The 20,251-nt window shown below is 35.1% G+C and overlaps 1 protein-coding gene across 3 annotated transcripts in view; it reads right to left on the minus strand.

Annotated features, from left to right (window-relative positions):
* Window positions 1-20,251, minus strand: part of Synd (protein kinase C and casein kinase substrate in neurons protein Synd) — a 323,165-nt gene that overhangs the window by 130,622 nt on the left and 172,292 nt on the right. For all 3 annotated transcript variants that reach the window (XM_090394452.1, XM_090394450.1, XM_090394451.1), the window contains exon 4: window positions 12,009-12,208. In XM_090394452.1, coding sequence (XP_090250578.1) covers window positions 12,009-12,208 — 200 coding nt within the window. The remainder of the gene's footprint in view (window positions 1-12,008; window positions 12,209-20,251) is intronic.

The raw sequence follows: 20,251 nt of genomic DNA on the forward strand, positions 1-20,251 counted from the left end.
GGCACTTTGTACTGTATCAATCTACCTATATCTTGGTCTTCCTCTGGGTCATTTTTCCTGCCAACCTGGCAGAGAACACTTGTTTTGCTAATCTTTCCTCGCACATTCTGTTAAAGTGAACACAGCATCTGAGATTAGCTCTGCTAATGCATTCCTGGATGCTGACAATGTCACGTTCTTTCCTAATATCCTAATTTTTAATATGATATTGCCATTGATGCCATCTGTTCACGCCTCTAATCTTTCTCAGGACTCTCATATCTGGGGTCTTTAGTCTTTGGTCAAGTGTTTTACTTCTGACCCAGCTCTCAGATCCATAAGTTAAACTGGTTTGAACACTGTCTTGTATACAGCTAATTTAGTGTTCCGACTAATTTCTCTCTTATTCCATATGAATTTATTCAATTGACTTCCCACCATACCAGCTTTGCTGATTCTGTTGTCTATTTCTATATTTAATTTACCATCTTCAGTAAAAATCGTGCCTAAGTAGCTGAAATGTTTTACTTGTTCCACAGGTTCTCCATTCACAACACAGGGACATTTTCAATGATTCTGCCTATTTTCATTGCCTTTGTCTTTTTATTGCTGACCTTCATACCATATCTATTACAACAGCTATTCAATTTAGTCAGAGAATCTTGCAGACTTGTAGCGGATTTATTTAGAAGTATAACATCATCTGCATAAAGCAAAGAGCTGACATTAACATCTCCAATTTTGATATCATGTTTAATATCACTTTCCTTCATAATGTGATCCATATAGATAATGAATAACAGAGGGGATAATGTACATCCTTGTCTCACACCAGATTTAACATTAAACCATCTTCCTGCACTTCCTTAAATTCTAACTGCTGACTTACAACTCAAATAAAGACTAAGTATTGCTTGACATAATGCCCCATTTACACCATATAACTGTAGTGTAATGAATAGCTTCTCTCTTGGTACTTTGTCATATGCTTTTTCCAGATTGACAAAACTTAAATACAGATCTTTGTTATTCCCATGCTTTCTCAACTATTTGTCGTAAAGAAGATCTGATCCTGACAGCCTCTATCTGGCCTGAATCCAGTTTGTTCTACACCAAGTTTTTCTTCCACAATTTTTCTCGACCGTTTCTCAAGTATACTTGCATAAATCTTACCAGGAACACTCAGTAGGGAAATACCTCTGTAATTCTCACATTCAGTTTTATTTCCCTTTTTGTATATGGGTACTATTAGAGCTCTACTCCAATAATCAGGAATTCGTCCCTCTCTCCAGGCCTTCTGAACTATGCAGTGCAGCCACTGTAAGAGTTTTATACCACCATACTTCAGCATTTCTGGTAGAATATTCTACTCCTGCCGCCTTTCCACATTTCAAGCCTTTGATGGCTTTTTCTACTTCAACTATGGATATGTATTCCTGACTGTATGCCTGTTGAGTGTTTATTACCAATGTGCTATCACTGCTTGTTTCATTTAACAGTTTTTTAAAGTAATTACTCCATATTTCAAGGATATCTTTTTTCTCCTGTTTTCATATCACCTTTTTCATCTCTAATTCCTTTTACAGCACTTCTTTCCATTTCTGAGCTTCTTCAACAACCTACAGAATATCTTACCACCTTCTTGATGTTTATTTTCTATGTTCTTGCCAAAGTCCTCCCATGACTTATGTTTAGCTAGTTTTACACATTGTTTAGCTTGCTTACGTTTGTCTCTGTATTCTCTAAGAGCAAAAGCTGACTTATTTGCCAGGAACTTTTGATATGCTTTCTTCTTTTCCTTCACTTTCTCTTTAATTTCCTGTGTCCACCATGGAGTTCTGAATTTTCCATCCTTACAGACAACTTTACCACATGCCTCTCTGGCTTAATCAATCAGGATTTTCTTCAAGGCTTGTGACTGAATCTCCAAGGTTTGGTTCCTGTTCTCAAACTCTTTCATTTTTTCTTCAATAATCTTTGAGTATTTTAGTCTACAGTTCACATCTGAGAGCTTCTCAACTTTTATTTGCTTTAAAACTTTCTCAGATGTTATTCTTTTCGATATGAAATTCAAATTTATCCTGCTCAAGACTAAATAGTGATCACTTCCAATTTCAAATCCTCTGTACACTCTAGTGTCCTACACAAGGGAGAAAACATCACTATCAACAATAACATAGTCAATGAGAATTTTCTTATTCCTTGCCTCTTCTCTCCACGTGAATTTGTGCACATTTTTATGTTGGAACATGGACTTGTTAGTAATAACTAGTCCATGTGCTGAGCAGAAATCCAACAGGTATTTGCCATTATTAGCTTTGCTCTTTTCTCCAAATTTTCCCAAAATATTTTTGTATGTCTGACAATCATTTCCTACTCTGCTATTTAGATCCCCAACAAGGACCAACTTTTCCTTTTTCATTGTGTCAGTTACTTTCTTTAAAGCATCAAAAAAATTCCTCCACTTCTACCTTAGTAGAACCTTCTGTGGGACCATAGGCACAAATAAGTCTCACTGTCCAATTCCCGATTCTGATATTTGCCCATATCACTCTACTTGAGACTGCCTGTCATTCAAGATGATTAGCCTCATATTTTGTGTTGAATACTATAGCTACAACTTCTTTTCCTTGATTGTCATTGCCTGAATATAACATTTTGTATTTATTGCTCAGAAAGATCTCACCAGTTTTTGTCTTTTTTGTTTCAGTCACCCCTATTTATGTCAATCTGGTACTTATCTAATTCCTCAGCTAGCTTCATTTCTTTGCCATTCAGGCTTCTTATGTTGATAGTACCGATCTTTAACTCTGGAGATGTTCAGCTGGGGGGATGTGCTTTCAGATTTGTTCCAGTAGCTGACTTTTCGCTGTTCACCCTGGGTCCCTGGCGAAAACAAGGGGACCTTGTTTAACCGCACGATGCCCCATCCGGCATGAAAGTTTGTTGTACAATCATTTTGTATATTGGTTAAAGCCAATAAGAATACAATTTGGTGGGCTAAATCCCATATTGCCAGCCCATCCTCGTTTGTTCAGTATCCTGGTAAATACACAACAGGGTGCACCACGAGGTGAGGATTGGACATTAGGTTAGAAGCCTTGTCGGTTCTCCGCATTCCTTTAAAGGCTATGTGGAGGTCTCCTTTCAGTTATGCAGCTTTGACCCATAAGCACCCCCCAAAACAGCATAATAGGTATCTTATTTCCAACCATCTACTAAAGATAAATTGTCTCCACTATCTTTACCTGGTTTATCAAAACTGTTCATAATGACTGTTATTTTGGTTGTTCTGCTAGGACAGAAATCAAGAGCACACAAGATTTCTAGAATTAGAAAGTTCAGGTTTTTGCTTCTAATGCCATCGACAGTAGACAGAGTTAATTGGGATCAGAAAAAGATGTTACAGTACAGTAGATTTAAATTCAACCATCTATCCTTGAAAAACATGTGAAGCCTTGCTTCATTGCTCTAATCTTAATCAAACAGACTACAAGCTTATCTAGAAGTTTTCGGAAGATATCACCATAAATTCATAAATATTTTATTTTATTATTATTTTTTTTAATGAAATGTGGAAAGGCAGCTGGAGTAGATGATATTAGACCAGAAATGCTCAAGTATAGAGATATAAACGTTTTACAGTGGTTACACTGCATAGTTCAGAGGGCCTGGACAGAAGGACGAATTCCAGATTATTGGAATAGAGCTCTCATACATAGTACTCATTACAGAGGTATTTCCCTACTGAGTGTTACTGGCAAGATTTATGCAAGTATACTTGAGAAACGGTTGAGAAAAATTGTGGAAGAAAAGCTTGGTGTAGAACAAGCTGGATTCAGGCCAGATAGAGGCTGTCAGGATCAGATCTTCACTTTATGACAAATAGTCGAGAAAGCATGGGAATATAACAAAGATCTGTATTTAAGTTTTGTCGATTTGGAAAAGGCATATGATAAGGTGTCAATGGGGCATTATATCAAACAATACTTAGTCTTTATTTGAGTTGTAAGTCAGCAGTTAGAATTGAAGCAAGTGCAGGAAGATGGTTTAATGTTAAATCTGGTGTGAGACAAGGATGTACATTATTCCCTCTGTTATTCATTATCTATATGGATCACAATATGAAGGAAAGTGGTATTAAACATGATATCAGAATTGGAGATGTTAATGTCAGCTCTTTGCTTTATGCGGACGATGTTATACTTCTAACCCCTCTGTTATTCATTATCTATATGGATTACAATATGAAGGAAAGTGGTATTAAACATGATATCAGAATTGGAGATGTTAATGTCAGCTCTTTGCTTTATGCGGACGATGTTATACTTCTAAATAAATCTGCTACAAGTTTGCAAGATTCCCTGACTAAACTGCATAACTGTTGTAATAGATATGGTATGACGGTCAGCATTAAAAAGACAAAGACAATGAAAATAGGTAGAATTGTTGAAAATGTCAACTGTGTTATGAACGGGGAACCTGTGGAACAAGTAAAACATTTCAGCTACTTAGGCACAATTTTTTAGTGAAGATGGTAAATTAAATATGGAAATGGACAGCAGAATCAACAAAGCTGGTATGATAGGAAGTCAGTTGAATAAATTCATATGGAATAAGAGAGAAATTAGTCGGAACACTAAATTGGCTGTGTACAAGACAGTGTTCAAACCAGTTTTAACTTAACTTATGGATCTGAGAGCTGGATCAGAAGTAAAACACTTGACCAAAGACTAGAGGCCACAGATATGAGAGTCCTGAGAAAGATTAGGGGCATGAACAGATGGCATCAATGACAATATAATATTAAAAACGAGGATATTAGGAAAGAACTTGACATCATCAGGATCCAAGAATGTGTTAGCAGAGCTAATCTCAGGTGGTATGGTCACTTAAACAGAATGAGTGAGGAAAGATTAGCCAAACAAGTGTTCTTTGCCAGGTTGACAGGAAAAAGACCCAGAGGAAGATCAAGATATAGGTGGATTGATACGGTAAAAAGTGCCTAAAAAGAAGATAGATATATAAATATAAGATCTGACAATGTTGTAGCTTTGACAGGTAACAGATTGATTTGGAAGAAAATTGTAGATAGGAAGTTAGTAATGATGTAAATTTTTCATGCAGTACTATCATATCCTGTACACCCCTTGAGGGTAAATGTCAGGAATTTAATGATGATGATTATTTTTTTTATTAGTTTTGAATTACTCAAGTACAACTGTATTCCTGAAACCTTTGTAGGCTATTCTCCTGTTCACTCAGCTGCAAAACATGGAAGTATACTCCTGATGTTTGACTCATTCTTATGTTAACATTTTGAATGTTGCAACCAATTCTTTTGTTTATCACTTATTTTATTTCTAAAGTAAGTGATTTTGATGATTTACTTGATTAGAGTATGGAGGTGAAGTGTACATGGAGAGTGATTAGTGGAGTGCCACATGTTTAATATGTATATTAAGGAGATTGGGGACAGTCTGGATGATATCCTCATAATGCTAAGGTGCAGAGTGAAAAAGAACATATCAGATACAGAATCTCTGCAAGCTGACTTGAACAGACTAATTCAGAAATGTTAATGAGTATCAATTTAATGTTTCTAATTGCAACGTTATTCATTTTGGATTAAGAACAATGCAAGTGAAGTATTACATTAATGCGACATTTCTGCAAGCAGTCAACACTGTTAAGATGATTAAGTCACTTCACAATAATGTTGAAGAGAACACTAATCTGTAAGACAAATGGAGTTAATTCATGATGTGTGATGAACAGATGGAAAAAAATGAGATATGATAGAAATGGAACAGGCTATCATAAATGCTATGATTATTATTATTATTAACATCTTACCACCATGGAGTCAGAGAATCATTGTGTGTGGTATACACTATTGAACACAATGCTCATCCAACCGTGCCTTAAACTGATTCAATGTGTTTCAGTATTTACAACATACTCAGGCAATGCATTCCACTCACCAACCACTCTCCAAGCAAAGAACCTGCTCCTCACTCCTCTGCTACCCCCCCCTCCTCACAGTTTCCAGCGATGGCATCTTGTTCTACCCCCCTCTCCCATTCTATGAATAATATCTTCCATGTCAACCTGAGAACAACCCCTAACTAGCTCATACTGTATGTCTCAATCATACCCACCACCATTTCCTCCTATTCATGAAGCTTTGCAATTTACATTCTCTCAATCTGTCCTTGTACTCAACATTCCAAAAACCACTGACCACCTTCGTGAATCTTCTCTGGATCCTTTCCAACATATCCTCATCATCATGAAAACCTGGCAACCAAATCTGTGCACAATAATCCATATGAGCCCTGATCAAGGCCTTATACAATGGTTTAATAATTGTTAATGTCAGGGTTCTCTGCATTATTACCATTATCCTTAACATCTTCACAACTTGTGCAATGTTGCCCCTGAATTTCAGGTCATTTTCCACCATCAATTTTAGATCTCTCATCTCCTCTACTTCCTTTAAAGTTTCCCCACCAAGTGTATACTTCACATCCCATTGTTGATTACCAAATCTCAAAACTTGACACTTTGCAACATTGAACTGACAATTCCACTTATCTGCCCATTCATGCAATCTATTCAAGTCCTCCTGTAAGGCTATAACATCTGTTTGAGTCTGCATTACTCTCCAATATTTTGCATCAGCAAACTGCTCAGATCACCAGTTAAACCCATCCAAATATCATTAACATACAAATTTAACAACAATGGTCCCCAAACTGACACCTGCAGTACACCACTAGTAACCTTCCTCTTTCAGGATAATGCACCCTCATATACAACTTTCTGATACCTATCTGACAGCCAGTCAGTGATCAAACTCAGAAGTCTGTTATCCAATCCCATCTGTTTCAATTTATTTAACAGCTTGTCATGAGGTAGTCTATCAAAAGATTTTGCAAAATCAAAGTACACCATTGTATATTTGTATATGCATCTTCCCTGTCCACAGTATTTGTCACCTCGTTATAGTACATAAGTTGGTTAGTAGAACCTCCGTAGCTCTGTTGGTGTAGACGAAGCCTTTTGGTTGGAAAGACTTGGATTCGATTCCCGTCCAAGATGTGAGGAACCTTTATCTGGTCTCTTTCAAATTAAAGGTGAGTGAGACTGTCTCATATGCGAGTAGGGTTTTTTCACCCAGAAAATTGGGTTTTTCTTCCCCAGAACAGGCAAACTGGCCCAGTGAACACACACACAGATCTGCAGTCATAAAATACATATTTAATCCCTCATTGGGAGGGCACAACCCATCCTAAGGACGGGGAGGGCAACCCCATATGAAATAAACAAAGTAAGTTAGTAAAACATGATCTCCATTTAATGAACCCATGCAGATAACCCCAGAGAATACTGCTGTTATCAACTCATTTCTGTATCCTACTTCTCACCAATCTCTCTAGTGTTTTTCACCACAACTCCAAATATAGAGATTGGCCTATAATTTGCAACCACAGCCTTATCGCCACATTTATGTAGTGGAACAATTTTATGTTCTTTCTACTCCCTCGGAGCCTGTGCTGTTGTAAGACTTTTATTGAACAGGCATGCCACTGCTACTGCCAATTCCTTGGAACATTCCCTTAAGATGAATGGTAATATGTCATCAAATCCTATTGCTTTATTGACATCAAGGTTATTTATTTCCTCAAATACCTCCTGCTCACTTACAATAAAGCGATTCCCTCCTATGTCCTCTACACTTAATTTCCTCATGATTCCACCCTGTTCAGGATGAAACACCCTTATAAATTACTCACTGAATACCTCAACAATGTCTTCTGTAGCAATTACCATTCTACCATTTTCATCCATTAACATCATTTTACAATAATCATTCTTCCTTCTTCTTGTCACATATCTTAAAAACTCTCTAGGAGTTTTCTTTGTCTGATTTGCCAATTTCTGCTCATACTCCACTTTTGTTTTCCCTACTAACTGAGCTCTTCTGGCTTGTTCATGCTGTTCCTGTAACCTCCAAAGTATCTTTTTCTTCTAGATTTCATGTTTAAGCCCCTCATTCATCTATTTTACACATACTGTATTCAGCCTTCTGGCATTCAGAATACATTCACACATAGATGCTGTTATGTATTTCTTTGTCACTTCCCAAGCAGAATCTATTTCTTTCATTCCATGCTATAGCTACCAAGCTGTCTCCTAGACGTGTCAAAATCACCAGCTTTGTACTTCCACATATATCCTTTCCTCACAGAAGTCGGCATATGCCTAGCCAACCCAGGCAATCACTTCATGATCACTGTCACGAACTGGAAAAAAACGTGAAACTCCACTCACAATTACATCCTCTGATTAAATGATCAGATCTAAAACTCTAGATGTTAATTTATTTCAGAGAGAGCAAGAGAGAGAGAGAGAGAGAGGGGGGGGGGATAATAGGTATTTAGGGGTATAACTCTAAAAAAGGGCCCTCTCTCTTTTGATGAGCAATAACAATAATAATTCAAAGAGAACTTTTTTTTATTTACATTAAACAATTGTTGTGTCTATCTTTCATCCAACCTTATATCTGCTAGCTGTTGGTTGACCCCACATTCAAACATAAAGAAAATTATTATTATACTGCGCCACTCTATGTTTGAATTCACACAATTATTGTGAAGGAATCAAGCATCAAATAGCACAACAACAACTTGAACTTACTATAAGCCAAAATTTTCTTACTTATATATAGGGTTTCCTGCAAGATTCTTATTTTAATGAGCAGTGCAATGAAACTGAAATTAGGCAAGCACAAGAATCAAGTCAAATAAGATATTTAATTCTCTCACAAAATTATTCTAACATAAGAAACAAGAACTCTATTAAGATCAGTACAATTAGAATATAATTTATGTATTCTATAAAGTATTTATATTCTACTCAGCTGAGTGCATCAATTACTGCTAGAACTCATATATAAGGCTTTTACAATTCTCATCCGTTAGGATTTCAACCTAGTTTCACTTCAAACAATATCAATATTATTCAGCAAAACACTTAAAAATTAATTCTTTTTAGTCTCACAGAATAATCATAAACTTCAATTTTTTTATCAAACACTTAGCTGGGATTATCAATATTTATCAGAGGATTAAAATAGTTCTTAAAAGGCTCAGTCTTGAATTTACATATACATTGTGAAATAACACATTCAAACACGAACTAATTCTTCAATGAAGTTTCTCACATTAGTTTCACAAGGAAATGTTTTATAATATCACTCATTCAGGCTTGACTAGCTGGCTCCAGCAACACGAAATTTTACCAAGTTCTCCGGACACAAGTAACACTATCACACGTTAGTTATAGAATAGATATTCTTACTGGTATGATCATCATGGCTTACACATTATGGAAAACTCTTACACCACTTCTAGGCACTCGATAATCTTCCACTATCGGCAACACAAAACTTATGGTATTCCTGAGTTCAATGACTTATTTGTTAAGACTGGAAAATGTATTTTGTTGCTCGTAATAACTTATCTTATGATAAATCTTGATCATATTATTATCCTTGCACTCAGGTAAATTCCTTTACAAGATGACAGGAAACTATAAATAAATAAGAGTTCGAAGTAAGATCCATTAAAATCGGAACAAGTTTCCAAATCTTTATTATGTAGTACGATCCAAGGTTAGATCACATCTCACTACCTATCTACACTCACTCCATTTTATACGTCCATTTATAAATTAATAATTTATACGAGATAAAATAACTAAAAAAAATTACAATTATTATTTCAATGAACAAATAACAGTAAGTGTTTAAATTACAATTTAACACAATGTCAATACACAATTTCACATTATGTACAATAATTATACTTGTACTGCATGTAATGAAAATGTTTAATCCTAAACCAGTCTTAATTCAAAGTGGGTTCATTTATTAATATCATCTTTTTTTTAATAAATTTAGTTTAATCCTTTATCCAAGTGTAAGCAAACAAAGTTTGTGCCTGAAAATATCTTCAGGACTGAGGTAAGGTGGTGCAACACCAGGCAACTCCAAGCAAAGGTGGACCAAGCTCTCATCACTCCTTGTCTCAGTATCTCCCATACTACGCCTCCCACTGATTAAACTAAATTTATCATACTCTAACCAAGTGCAAAATAAACTTTCAACATCTTTCTCTAAATCCAGAGTAATTTAATAAAAAGGTGGCAGACCGATTGGCAACTCCTATAGGTAGAGATGACCTTGCTAATGCTTCTGCCTGGTATCTCCACTTGGGCCGTGATGAGAGCTTGGTCCACCTTTGCTCGGAGTTTCCTGGTGTTGCACCACCTTACCTCAGTCCTGAAGATATTTTCAGGAGCAAACTTTGTTTGCTTACACTTGGATAAAGGATTAAACTAAATTTATTATAGTCTAACCAAGTGCAAAATAAACTTCCAATATCTTTTTTTTTAAATGATTATCTCAGCTCAGGAAGAGACAATGCTTTAAATTTTTTAGAACAATAACAAAAAAACATTGATTACCTAATATACTTGATTACCAAAGTATATTAGGTAATCAAGTTATCCTGCTTATCCAATCAAAAGCTAAGTTTAATGACTAAAATAAATTAAAATTTTATATTAAAGAGTAATTAAAAGATATACCTGGTTGTATATTTTTTTTACAGGGAAGAGATGACAAATATTCGGAACTAAACTTGGTTGAGCTAAAACATACAGTAAGAGAAAAAAAAGATGTCGAACACGAAGCTCTGTTATGTGAATTTAAATATGTATCTTAAACGGTAGAAAAAGAAACATAAATAAAACAGGAAAACAAGTAAAATGTTGAATCAAATGGACTGCAGAGTTTGAAAAATTAAGAATTAAATATGAAAACTAAAATTTACAGACCAAAGACTAGTAAAGTATATGTAGAACCAGCAATATTGTATAAACTACTGTATACACACTTCACTAGTTTTTGTTCTTCAGTCTGTAAATTTTTAGTTTTCATAGTTTAATTCTTAATTTTTCCAAATCTATAGTCCATCTAATTCTTTTCTTTTCCACTTTTATTTATGTTTCATTTTCGACTACTGAAGATACATATCTTAGTTCACGTAGTTGAGCTTCATTTTCAACATCTTTCTCTTACTGCATGTTTTTGGCTTCACCAAGTTTGGCTCCAAATATTTGTCATCTCTGCCTTTGAAAATATACAACCAAATATGTTTTTATTGCTTGTTTAATCCAATTTAAAATTTTATATTAGTCTGGTTAGACATGCAGGGTAGCTCCATTACCTAGTAAGCTTTGCTATTGTTTTAATGAGCCTTCATAGCTCAGTCAGTACAGGCAAAGCACTTTGGTCAGAAAGACCTGGATTCGATTCCCATCCAAGACATGAGGAACCTTTATCTGGTCTCATATGGAGGTAGAGGGTTTTTTCACCTAGAAATTCAGGTTTGTCATCCCTCAGAATAGGCAATCCAGCCCTGTGAACACACACACACACATCTACAGACATAAGACACTCCTGAAATAAGGAATTATCAACCTATTCCATAGGATTTCAGTTTCGAATGCATACATGGTGAAGTGTGAGTCTACACATGAGTGTAAATCATCAATTCTTTTAACAATCTGGAGCAAGATAAAACCTAGTTTCTAAAACTTTTATAATTTTTGATACATAAAGTACAAGTAATCCAATATGCTTCCCAGAATTCCTTTATTTGCAACATTTGTTTCCTTTTGTAGAATATGAAAATGTGAAACTCAAATATAGTGAAAAATTTCTTATAGTAGCAGTTTTGCAACATGTTTTGACACACTGTCTTCAAATTTTGTGCCTGGTCTCTAAGGCATAACATTGTAGGTTGCTTCTTCTTCACACTTAAGAACAGCACTTCTCTTATACTGTTTAAATTATGTTAAAATCAGATTATCTTTTAAAAATTTTGAAATTTGTTGTATCTACAATTTCTTATTATTGTTCTTTTTAAGTAATACTAAAATAAAAATAAAATACATACCTTCTTAAATGCATCATCCATTTCTTTCTTCTCTTTGAGTGTCATCATAGATTTATGGTAATTATCTTTCTGCCACTGTTTAATTTGAGTCACTACTTCATTTAATAAACGTTCTCTAACACGTAAATGCATATCACAACGGCGTTCTGCTTCAACTAAAACACCTTTCCAAGCTGCTTCTGTTGTACCATATTCTGGTCCTAATAAATACAGATAACATTATAAATACAGGAGTAAAAATCTAAATGCACAATTACAATGCCTCTCCTACCATTTTACCTATTATACCTAAGACCCCATGAAGTCAGCAACTCATCTAGGAGGTCTCTTTATCATACACACTGCTCATCATACCATGCCTTAAGCACATTCAAATTCTCTGCAGACACCACACTCGCAGGTGAGGCATTTCAATCATTCACAGCTCTGCATGCAAAAAAAACCTTTTCATTCTCTTGTTCACTCCCCTCCTTATACAAGCTTCCAGGGATGACCTTTTGTTCTCCCCTGATCTCCCACCATTTTATGAAAAACTTCTTCGACATTGATCCTATAACAACCCCTTATCAACTTGTATGTCTCCCTCATATTATCCCCTCTTCCTCCTATCCACTAGACTCTGTAAATTGCATCTTCTCAACCTTTCCTCATATTCAGCATTCCAGAGATCAGAAACTGCCTTAGTCGGTTACCTGTGGACCCTTTCCAACATCTCTTCATCCTTTTGAAAACCAGATGACCAAATCTGTGCACAGTAGTCTACGTGTGGCCTAATCAGAGCCTTATGCAATGGAACAAAAATCTTCTTACTTCTACAAGTCAGTGTCCTCTGCATCATTCCCAGAATTCATTGTGATGTCCTCTAAATTTTAAATCCTTATCCATCATCACCCCAAGATCTTTATTTCCTCAATCTCCAACAATATATCCCCACCAAGTGTAAATTCTACATCCCATCTTTGTTTCCTAAATTTTAAAACCTTACAATTTGCAACACTGAACTTACCCATTCACTCAATCTATTCAAGTCTTCTTTGTAAGACCAGAACATCTGCTCTACTCCTCATAGTTCATCTCAACTTTGCATCATCTGCAAACAACTGAATATCCCCCCATCCAAATCTTTGTACAGGATTTACTTGTGATGGGCCTGATAAGAAATGGATATTTATGTTTAAAAAAATGTAAACTATTTGAGATTGATGTACATACCAAATATCTAATAACTCTAATAATTTCAGTGATGCTTTAGAGTGGCGACTGATATCAGTCATCATCGTAAAGACATTCTCTTTTTGCTAACGATGAGAGTGTGTCGGCCATTACTGATTTCATGCTTGCTGCTTAGTTGAACGAGTGTGCATGCTCACTGAGGAAGTTGACAAGTGATTGACAACTGACAAAGGCATTCAGTACATGGGTAACAGGGAAAAACCAAGAAGAGAGAGAGAGAGAATAGAAGGTTGATAATGCATATCAGAGGAATTTTAGGAAGTTTTTAAGAAAACTTAACAGTTGGAATAAATTAATAAAGGATTTCAAAAAGGGAATTTTAGCAAAGTGAATCCTTTAACTTTACTGTTAAAACAAATGGTAAATAAAAAGAGATATTAAGTAAATGTTCTATTTCAACACTCAAAGAAACACTAAATGAATAGTTTCATCTTCTGTCTCAAGGACACCGAAGATATCAATTAATTTCTCCAAACCAAGTGATGGAATTAATGAAATCTGAAACTGTAAAGTGGCTTTAATGAAAAGCACTACTTTAATACAGTGTTTATAAAGTAGCAAAAGGAAATGTTTTTTTTTTCTCTGATAAAGACTGCATAATTTGTGATTCTTGTAATAAAATTGCCTGAGGTAAAATGTTTATACTCTGTGAAACAGTGAGGATGGATGGAACAATATATGTAAATAAGGAAACATTGCACATTCCCATGGAAGTTTAAAAGGTTTTTATTTTGAGAAGAGGCCTAATAATGAACTGACTAATGAACCATTTATTGTTTTGCAGGAATATTTTATTATTATATGGGTACCTGCATAGAGTCTGAAGACTCATTATGGGAGATCCAAACTATCAACACAATATCTGTCATACCTCGCCTTGAAACCATCAACAGACAAAGTGCTAACTGGACTCTCGCAACACATTCCATTCACTCACAACTCTTCAAGCAAAAAATCTAGTCCTCACACCTCTTACTAACCACACTTTTACTCAAATTCAAGGATAACCTCTTGTTCTGCCCACTCTAGTCAAGTGCTGTAACGTTTCCCTGCATCAATCCTATAAAGCCCTTTAAGTAACAAATGTTTCTATCATATCCCCTCTTTTTCACCTATTGATCAACTTCTGCAGCCCACATATACTCAATTTATCTTCATAGAGAACTTCCACAGACCATTCACCCTCTTGGTTGCTTGCTCTGGATCCTCTCTGCCACTTTCTCATCATCAAGAAATCCAGGAGACCAGACCTGAGCACAGTAATACAAATGTGGCCATACCGAAGACTCATAAAGAGGATAACTTCCTTATCTCGACTTATTAGTGTTTTCTTCAATAACTAAGTAATGTTATGAGATACCTTAGCAACATATCCTGTAAACTTCAACTCTCTGTCTACCACCACCTCTAAATCCCTAGCTTCATCTATTTCCTGGAGTACAGTTCCACCAATGTGGTAGTAAACAGCTTGTATATTTATCCCAACATAACTTTACATTTCTCCACATTAAACTGATACCCATTATCTTTTGCCAATACTAGCAGCCAATTTAAATCATCCTGCAAGCTCTCCACATTGCCTTGTTCATTATTACTCTACCTAATTTTGCATCATCAATTAACCGAATATTTCCTTTAAGGTTATTTTGCATATCATTTATGTATAAATTAAGCAGTAGTGGTCCTAGCACTGAACCTTGCAGCACACCACTAGTCACCAGCTTTTGCCTGGATTCTGCTCCTCTGTATACAACTTTTTAATACCTGTCTAGCAACCAGTGTCATATCTGTCAGCATTTATTTTAATTTGTGTAACAGACTTCTTAGTGGTATTCTGTCAAATGCCTTTGCAAAATCCTCCAGAATCGTGTAGCATTTTCTTCATTCAACTCAGCTTTCTTTACTTCCTTACTTTTCTTTTTTGCTGCACTCTTTCATATCTTCTCTCACTGCACATATTTCTCACCATTCAACAAATCATTCATGCCAGCCAAAACAATCAATTCTTTCACACACACCCTGCTACACACACTAACAGCTTTATTAACATCCTTGATTTCTGCATCTGGGTAACATGCTTTTGTCATTTTCTCATTAACCACCCAATCAGCCACACAGATCAAATATGCAATAATATTCGCTTTGTATTCATATCATTTTTTTCTATAATATCCAATTGTCATATTGACTTCAATGAACACTTTGCATCCATGTAATTAATTATGGCCGTATATCCACGTTCAAGCTGGTATGGTGGTAAGTACACCACTTATCACTGAATCTCCATATAATACCTTTTCCTTACTCACAGTTTCTTGCACTTTCATACTTTTTCCCATTTGTTTTTTCTTTCATTCTTTTTTTCTGGTGTACCACCAATTGTTTCTCCAGTCACTTTCTAGCTTATGTTTTATCCTATAAATGACTCTGCATAAGTATGCTATTATATTCCTCATTATCATCTGATTACCCATATTAACTTCACTCTCCCATTTTCCACACAACTCATTTCATGCACTTGTACATGAAACATTTCTGACACATAGTCACTCTCTTTCTCTCTCTACTCTAGTTTTCATATCATAAACAATTCACTCTTGGACACACTGGACATATAACATTGTATGAAATCGCTCATGCTAAATTCAGTGAAAAATCTAACAAGTTTTAAAAAAATATGGCATACTAAAAATTAGCTACCTTTATCCACTCATTAAAAGATCCTGTCTATCACCTAGACCATCCTGGGATCAACAGCATTCCTTTGCAGACTTGCCTATTTTGGACCAGCAAAAAGAACCACCAATATCCATCTGAAGGAACATAGAAACTATACCCATTATCTGCACTATACAGCCGTGCTGCAGTACCACAGTATGCATGGATATGAATTACTGTATCCAACACAGGGGAGGAACTTCCCTTTTATACAGGAACAGATACAACTTGGAAAGAGAATTTCTATAATCTGCCACAGTATTACATCACTCAACAAATCTGAACAAATTTGGCTACCTCACTTTACCAAAAAGTCAGCTGTTAGAACAAATCCCAACTCAATACCAGCAGAGTTCAAGATTGGCATCATCAACATAAGAAGCATCATTAAAAAAAAAAAGAAACAGAACTAGCAGAAGAATAAAATAAGTACCAGATCAACATAATATATGTTGCAAAAACAATGAAGAACAAAAACATGTGAGATCTTTCTGAGCAACAAATACAACATGTTATATATGGCAGGCAATGTTAAGTAGAGTGTTGTGGGCAAATATCCAAATCAGGAACTGGACAATAGACTTATTTGTGCCTAGGGTCCCACAGAAGGCTACTAAGGAAGAAATGGAGAAATTCTATACAGCACTAGAGAAGGCAGCTGACACAATAAAAAAGGAAAAGTTGATCCTTGTTGAAGAGCTAAACAGCAAAGCATGAAACTATGATTACCATACAAATAGAAATGTTTTGGAAATACATGGAGAAAGAGCACGTCAAATAATAATGGTAAGCACTTACTGGATTTCTGTTCAGGACATGGCCTACTTATTACTAACACTATGTTCCAACAAAAGAAGGTGAACAAATTCACATGGATAGAGGATGTAAAAAATGTAAAGTCTCATTGACTATGTTCTTGTTGATGCGAAGTTTTCCCACCGGTGTAATCAACATTTAGTTTTGAGCAGGATATATTCAAAAGAAAGCATGTAAGGAAGTTTTAAAACGAATCCTAGTTCTGCAGCATTCGGAGGTGAACTGTAGATTGACGTACACAAAATCATTTAAGAGACAATGAAAAAGTTCGAAAACAAGAACCAAATATTGGAGATTCAGTGGAGAGTCCTGAAGAAAACATTGACTGATTCAGCCAGAGAATCATCTGGTGAGGTTCTATGCAAAGAGAAAAAAAAATCAGAACTCTATGACAGACTCAGGAGGTTAAAGAGGAAGTTAGGGAAAAGAAGAATGTATATCAAAAGTTCCTGACAAGTAAATGAACTTGTGCTCTTAGAAAATACAGAGAAAAATGTAAGAAAGTGAAGCACTGTGTAAAACTAGCTAAACAAAATTCATAGAAAGATTTTGGTAAGAATATAAGAAATAAATATCAGGAAGGTGGCAAAATATTCTGGAGGCTGTTGAAAAAGCTTGAAATGGTGGAAAGAGTACTGTAAAAAGAATCAGAGATTATAAAGGTGGAACCAAAACTGAAGATAAAGATATTCTAAATGTATGGAATAATTATTTTGAAAGGTTGCAAAATGAAGAAAAAAAAAGAAGAAAAATGTGGAATGGAAGCTTGAAGAAGAACAAGCTGGGTTCAGGCAAAACAGAGGTTGCCAGAAGACAAAAAGCTGAGAAATCATGGGAATATAACAAGGTACCAAGAGAAAAACTTGTTCAAATGCTACAGTTATACGTTCTAATTGAGATATTATATTCAAGCAATACTTAGTCTATATCTGAGTTGTAAGTCAGCTGTTATAATAGAAGGATGTACAGGAAGATGGTTTGATGTTAAATCAGATGGAGACAAAATGTCATCATCTTCACTGTTATTCATCATCTATATGGTTCATATTATTATTATTATGTAACACCTCCAGAGAGTCCAAAGACTCATCGAGGGTGGGGCACTACTCTACAACTCTCTGTCTCCACCACTCAATCCAACAACTATAACGAACTGCAACTACCATCATCATCATCTCCAACAACGGAATCTACCAATCATCACCACTAGTATTTTCACAGAAAATCACAAACATTAATGATCACAGTGGGATGCAAACCTGCAGCCTTTTGACTGGAGAGTGGATACGCTGACCACTTAGCCAACCAAGCCGGCAATATTATGAAAGAAATGTGGTATTAAACCCGATAGCAAAGTTCAACATGTTAATTTCAGCTCTTTACTTTATGCAGATTATGTTGTATTTCTAAATAAATCCAGTAAAAGTCTGCAGGATTCCCTGATTAAATTGAATAACTGTTATAATGCATTTGGTATGAAAAATAAGCATAAAAAGACAAAGCCAATAAAAATAGACAGAAACACCGAGACATTTGCTACATTCTGAATGGAGAACCTATAGAACAAGTAAAACATTTCAGCTATTTAGGCATAATTTTTAGTGAAGATGGCAAATTAAATTTGAAAATAGACAACAGAATTAGTAAAGCTGATATGATATGAAGTCAACTGAATAAATTTACAAGGAATAAAAGAGAAATTAGTCAAAACATAAAACTACCAGTATACAAGATGATATTTAAACAAATTTTAATTTATGGATATGAGAAGTGGGTTAGAAATATAACACTTGCACAAAGACTTCAGACCAGAGATATGCAAGTTCTAAGAAAGATTAGGGGAAATAAATAGATGGCATCAGTGGCAGTATTATAAAAGTGAGGATATTAGGAATGCACTTAGCATTGTCAGCATTCAGGAATGTGTTAGCAGAGGTGATACTAAACAGAATGGTCACTTAAACAAAATGGGATAGGGAAAGTTTGCAAAACAAGTGTGCTTTGCCAGAATTGCTTGAAAAAAGACCTAAAAGAAGACCAAGATTTAGGTGCCTGATGAAGTGAAAAGCCTTAGAAGACAGAAATATAAGATGTGATAATATTGGAGTGTTGAGAGATACCTAATTTGGAGGAAAATTGTTAATAGGAAGTTAGTAATAATGTAACATTTTTTATATAGTAGTATCATATCATGTACATCCCTGAGGGTGCATGTCAGGAATTTGCTGATGATGATGATTAATGTGTGACATGAATTTTATATAGAAATGGCTACATAATGACAATGCCAGATTTTGCATAGGCATTTGACTAGAATACCACATAGAACTCACTTGCATGAACTGAGGGAAATAGGGATGGATATAAAGCTGGCAATATGGTTGGTTGGTTGGTTTAGTTTATTTGGCACAAAAACTACAAAGGTCAACTGTGCCATACTAAAGGTTACAACATTAGCATTTACAGAAAATCATAAACAATATGTCTGTACAAGAATCTAGTTTCACAAAACAGCATCTCTAGGTAAACAGAACTGCTGCAGAGGGCACAGCAACACACAAGGTGAGAGGTTATTACAATAGTGCAAAAATAGTTAACAATATAAGTTAATACATAATATATGAAACACTAAGCCAAGGAATGCAGTATCTACATATATGTAAAATTATAATAGATGCCTTTAAAGCAGTACAAAAATAGGCAAAAAGAGATTATTATACAATATGCATGGATGAAAATTAAATTTAGCAATGCAGTATAAACAGAATTTAGCAATACATATAAACAGAATTACTAGAAAGTACACAAATAGGTAAGATGTCCTACAGCACTACATGATTATTTGAAAAATAAAGTAGTAAATAAGATGCAAACACAAAATGTATGTTAAGTGATGCAGTATCTACATATAAACAAAATTACTGCAGAGATTTCAGCAGTACATAAATAGATAACTATAGGTTAGCCTATGTGTATACAAAACAAGTCAAGGAAAGGAGTGTCTACATCTAGTAAGATTACAACAAACATTATCATACTAATACTTAAAGAGTCAGAAAGGAATTATTATACAGCATTGATGCATAAAATTTAAGTTTAGCATTATGGTATTTACATATTAACAAAATTACAGCATGGTGATACAAATATACAAGATCAAGGCCTATGGTAATACATAATTGGTCAGATTTAACCTAATGAATAATATGTATGTATAAAAGTTAAGTTAAGCAAAAAAGTTAAGTTTAAGGGAGATAGTAAATCCCATATTATTCTATAGCCGGGTACGAAACTCGGATCGAAATCCTAGAGTTATTATTATTATTATTATTGTTCCGGGAAACTTCAAGGAGTCAGACTCATCGAGGGAGGCCCTAACATCATGTCAAGAACAACTATTCAACATTCACACAGTATCTATCATACCTTGCCTTGAACTCATTCACGGTCGTAGCACCCACAACAGACTGGAAGCT

Source organism: Typopeltis vanoorti, chromosome 6, assembly GCF_054136105.1.
Source record: "Typopeltis vanoorti isolate ZY-2024b chromosome 6, IOZ_Tvanoo_1.0, whole genome shotgun sequence".
Lineage (NCBI taxonomy): Eukaryota > Metazoa > Arthropoda > Arachnida > Uropygi > Thelyphonidae > Typopeltis > Typopeltis vanoorti.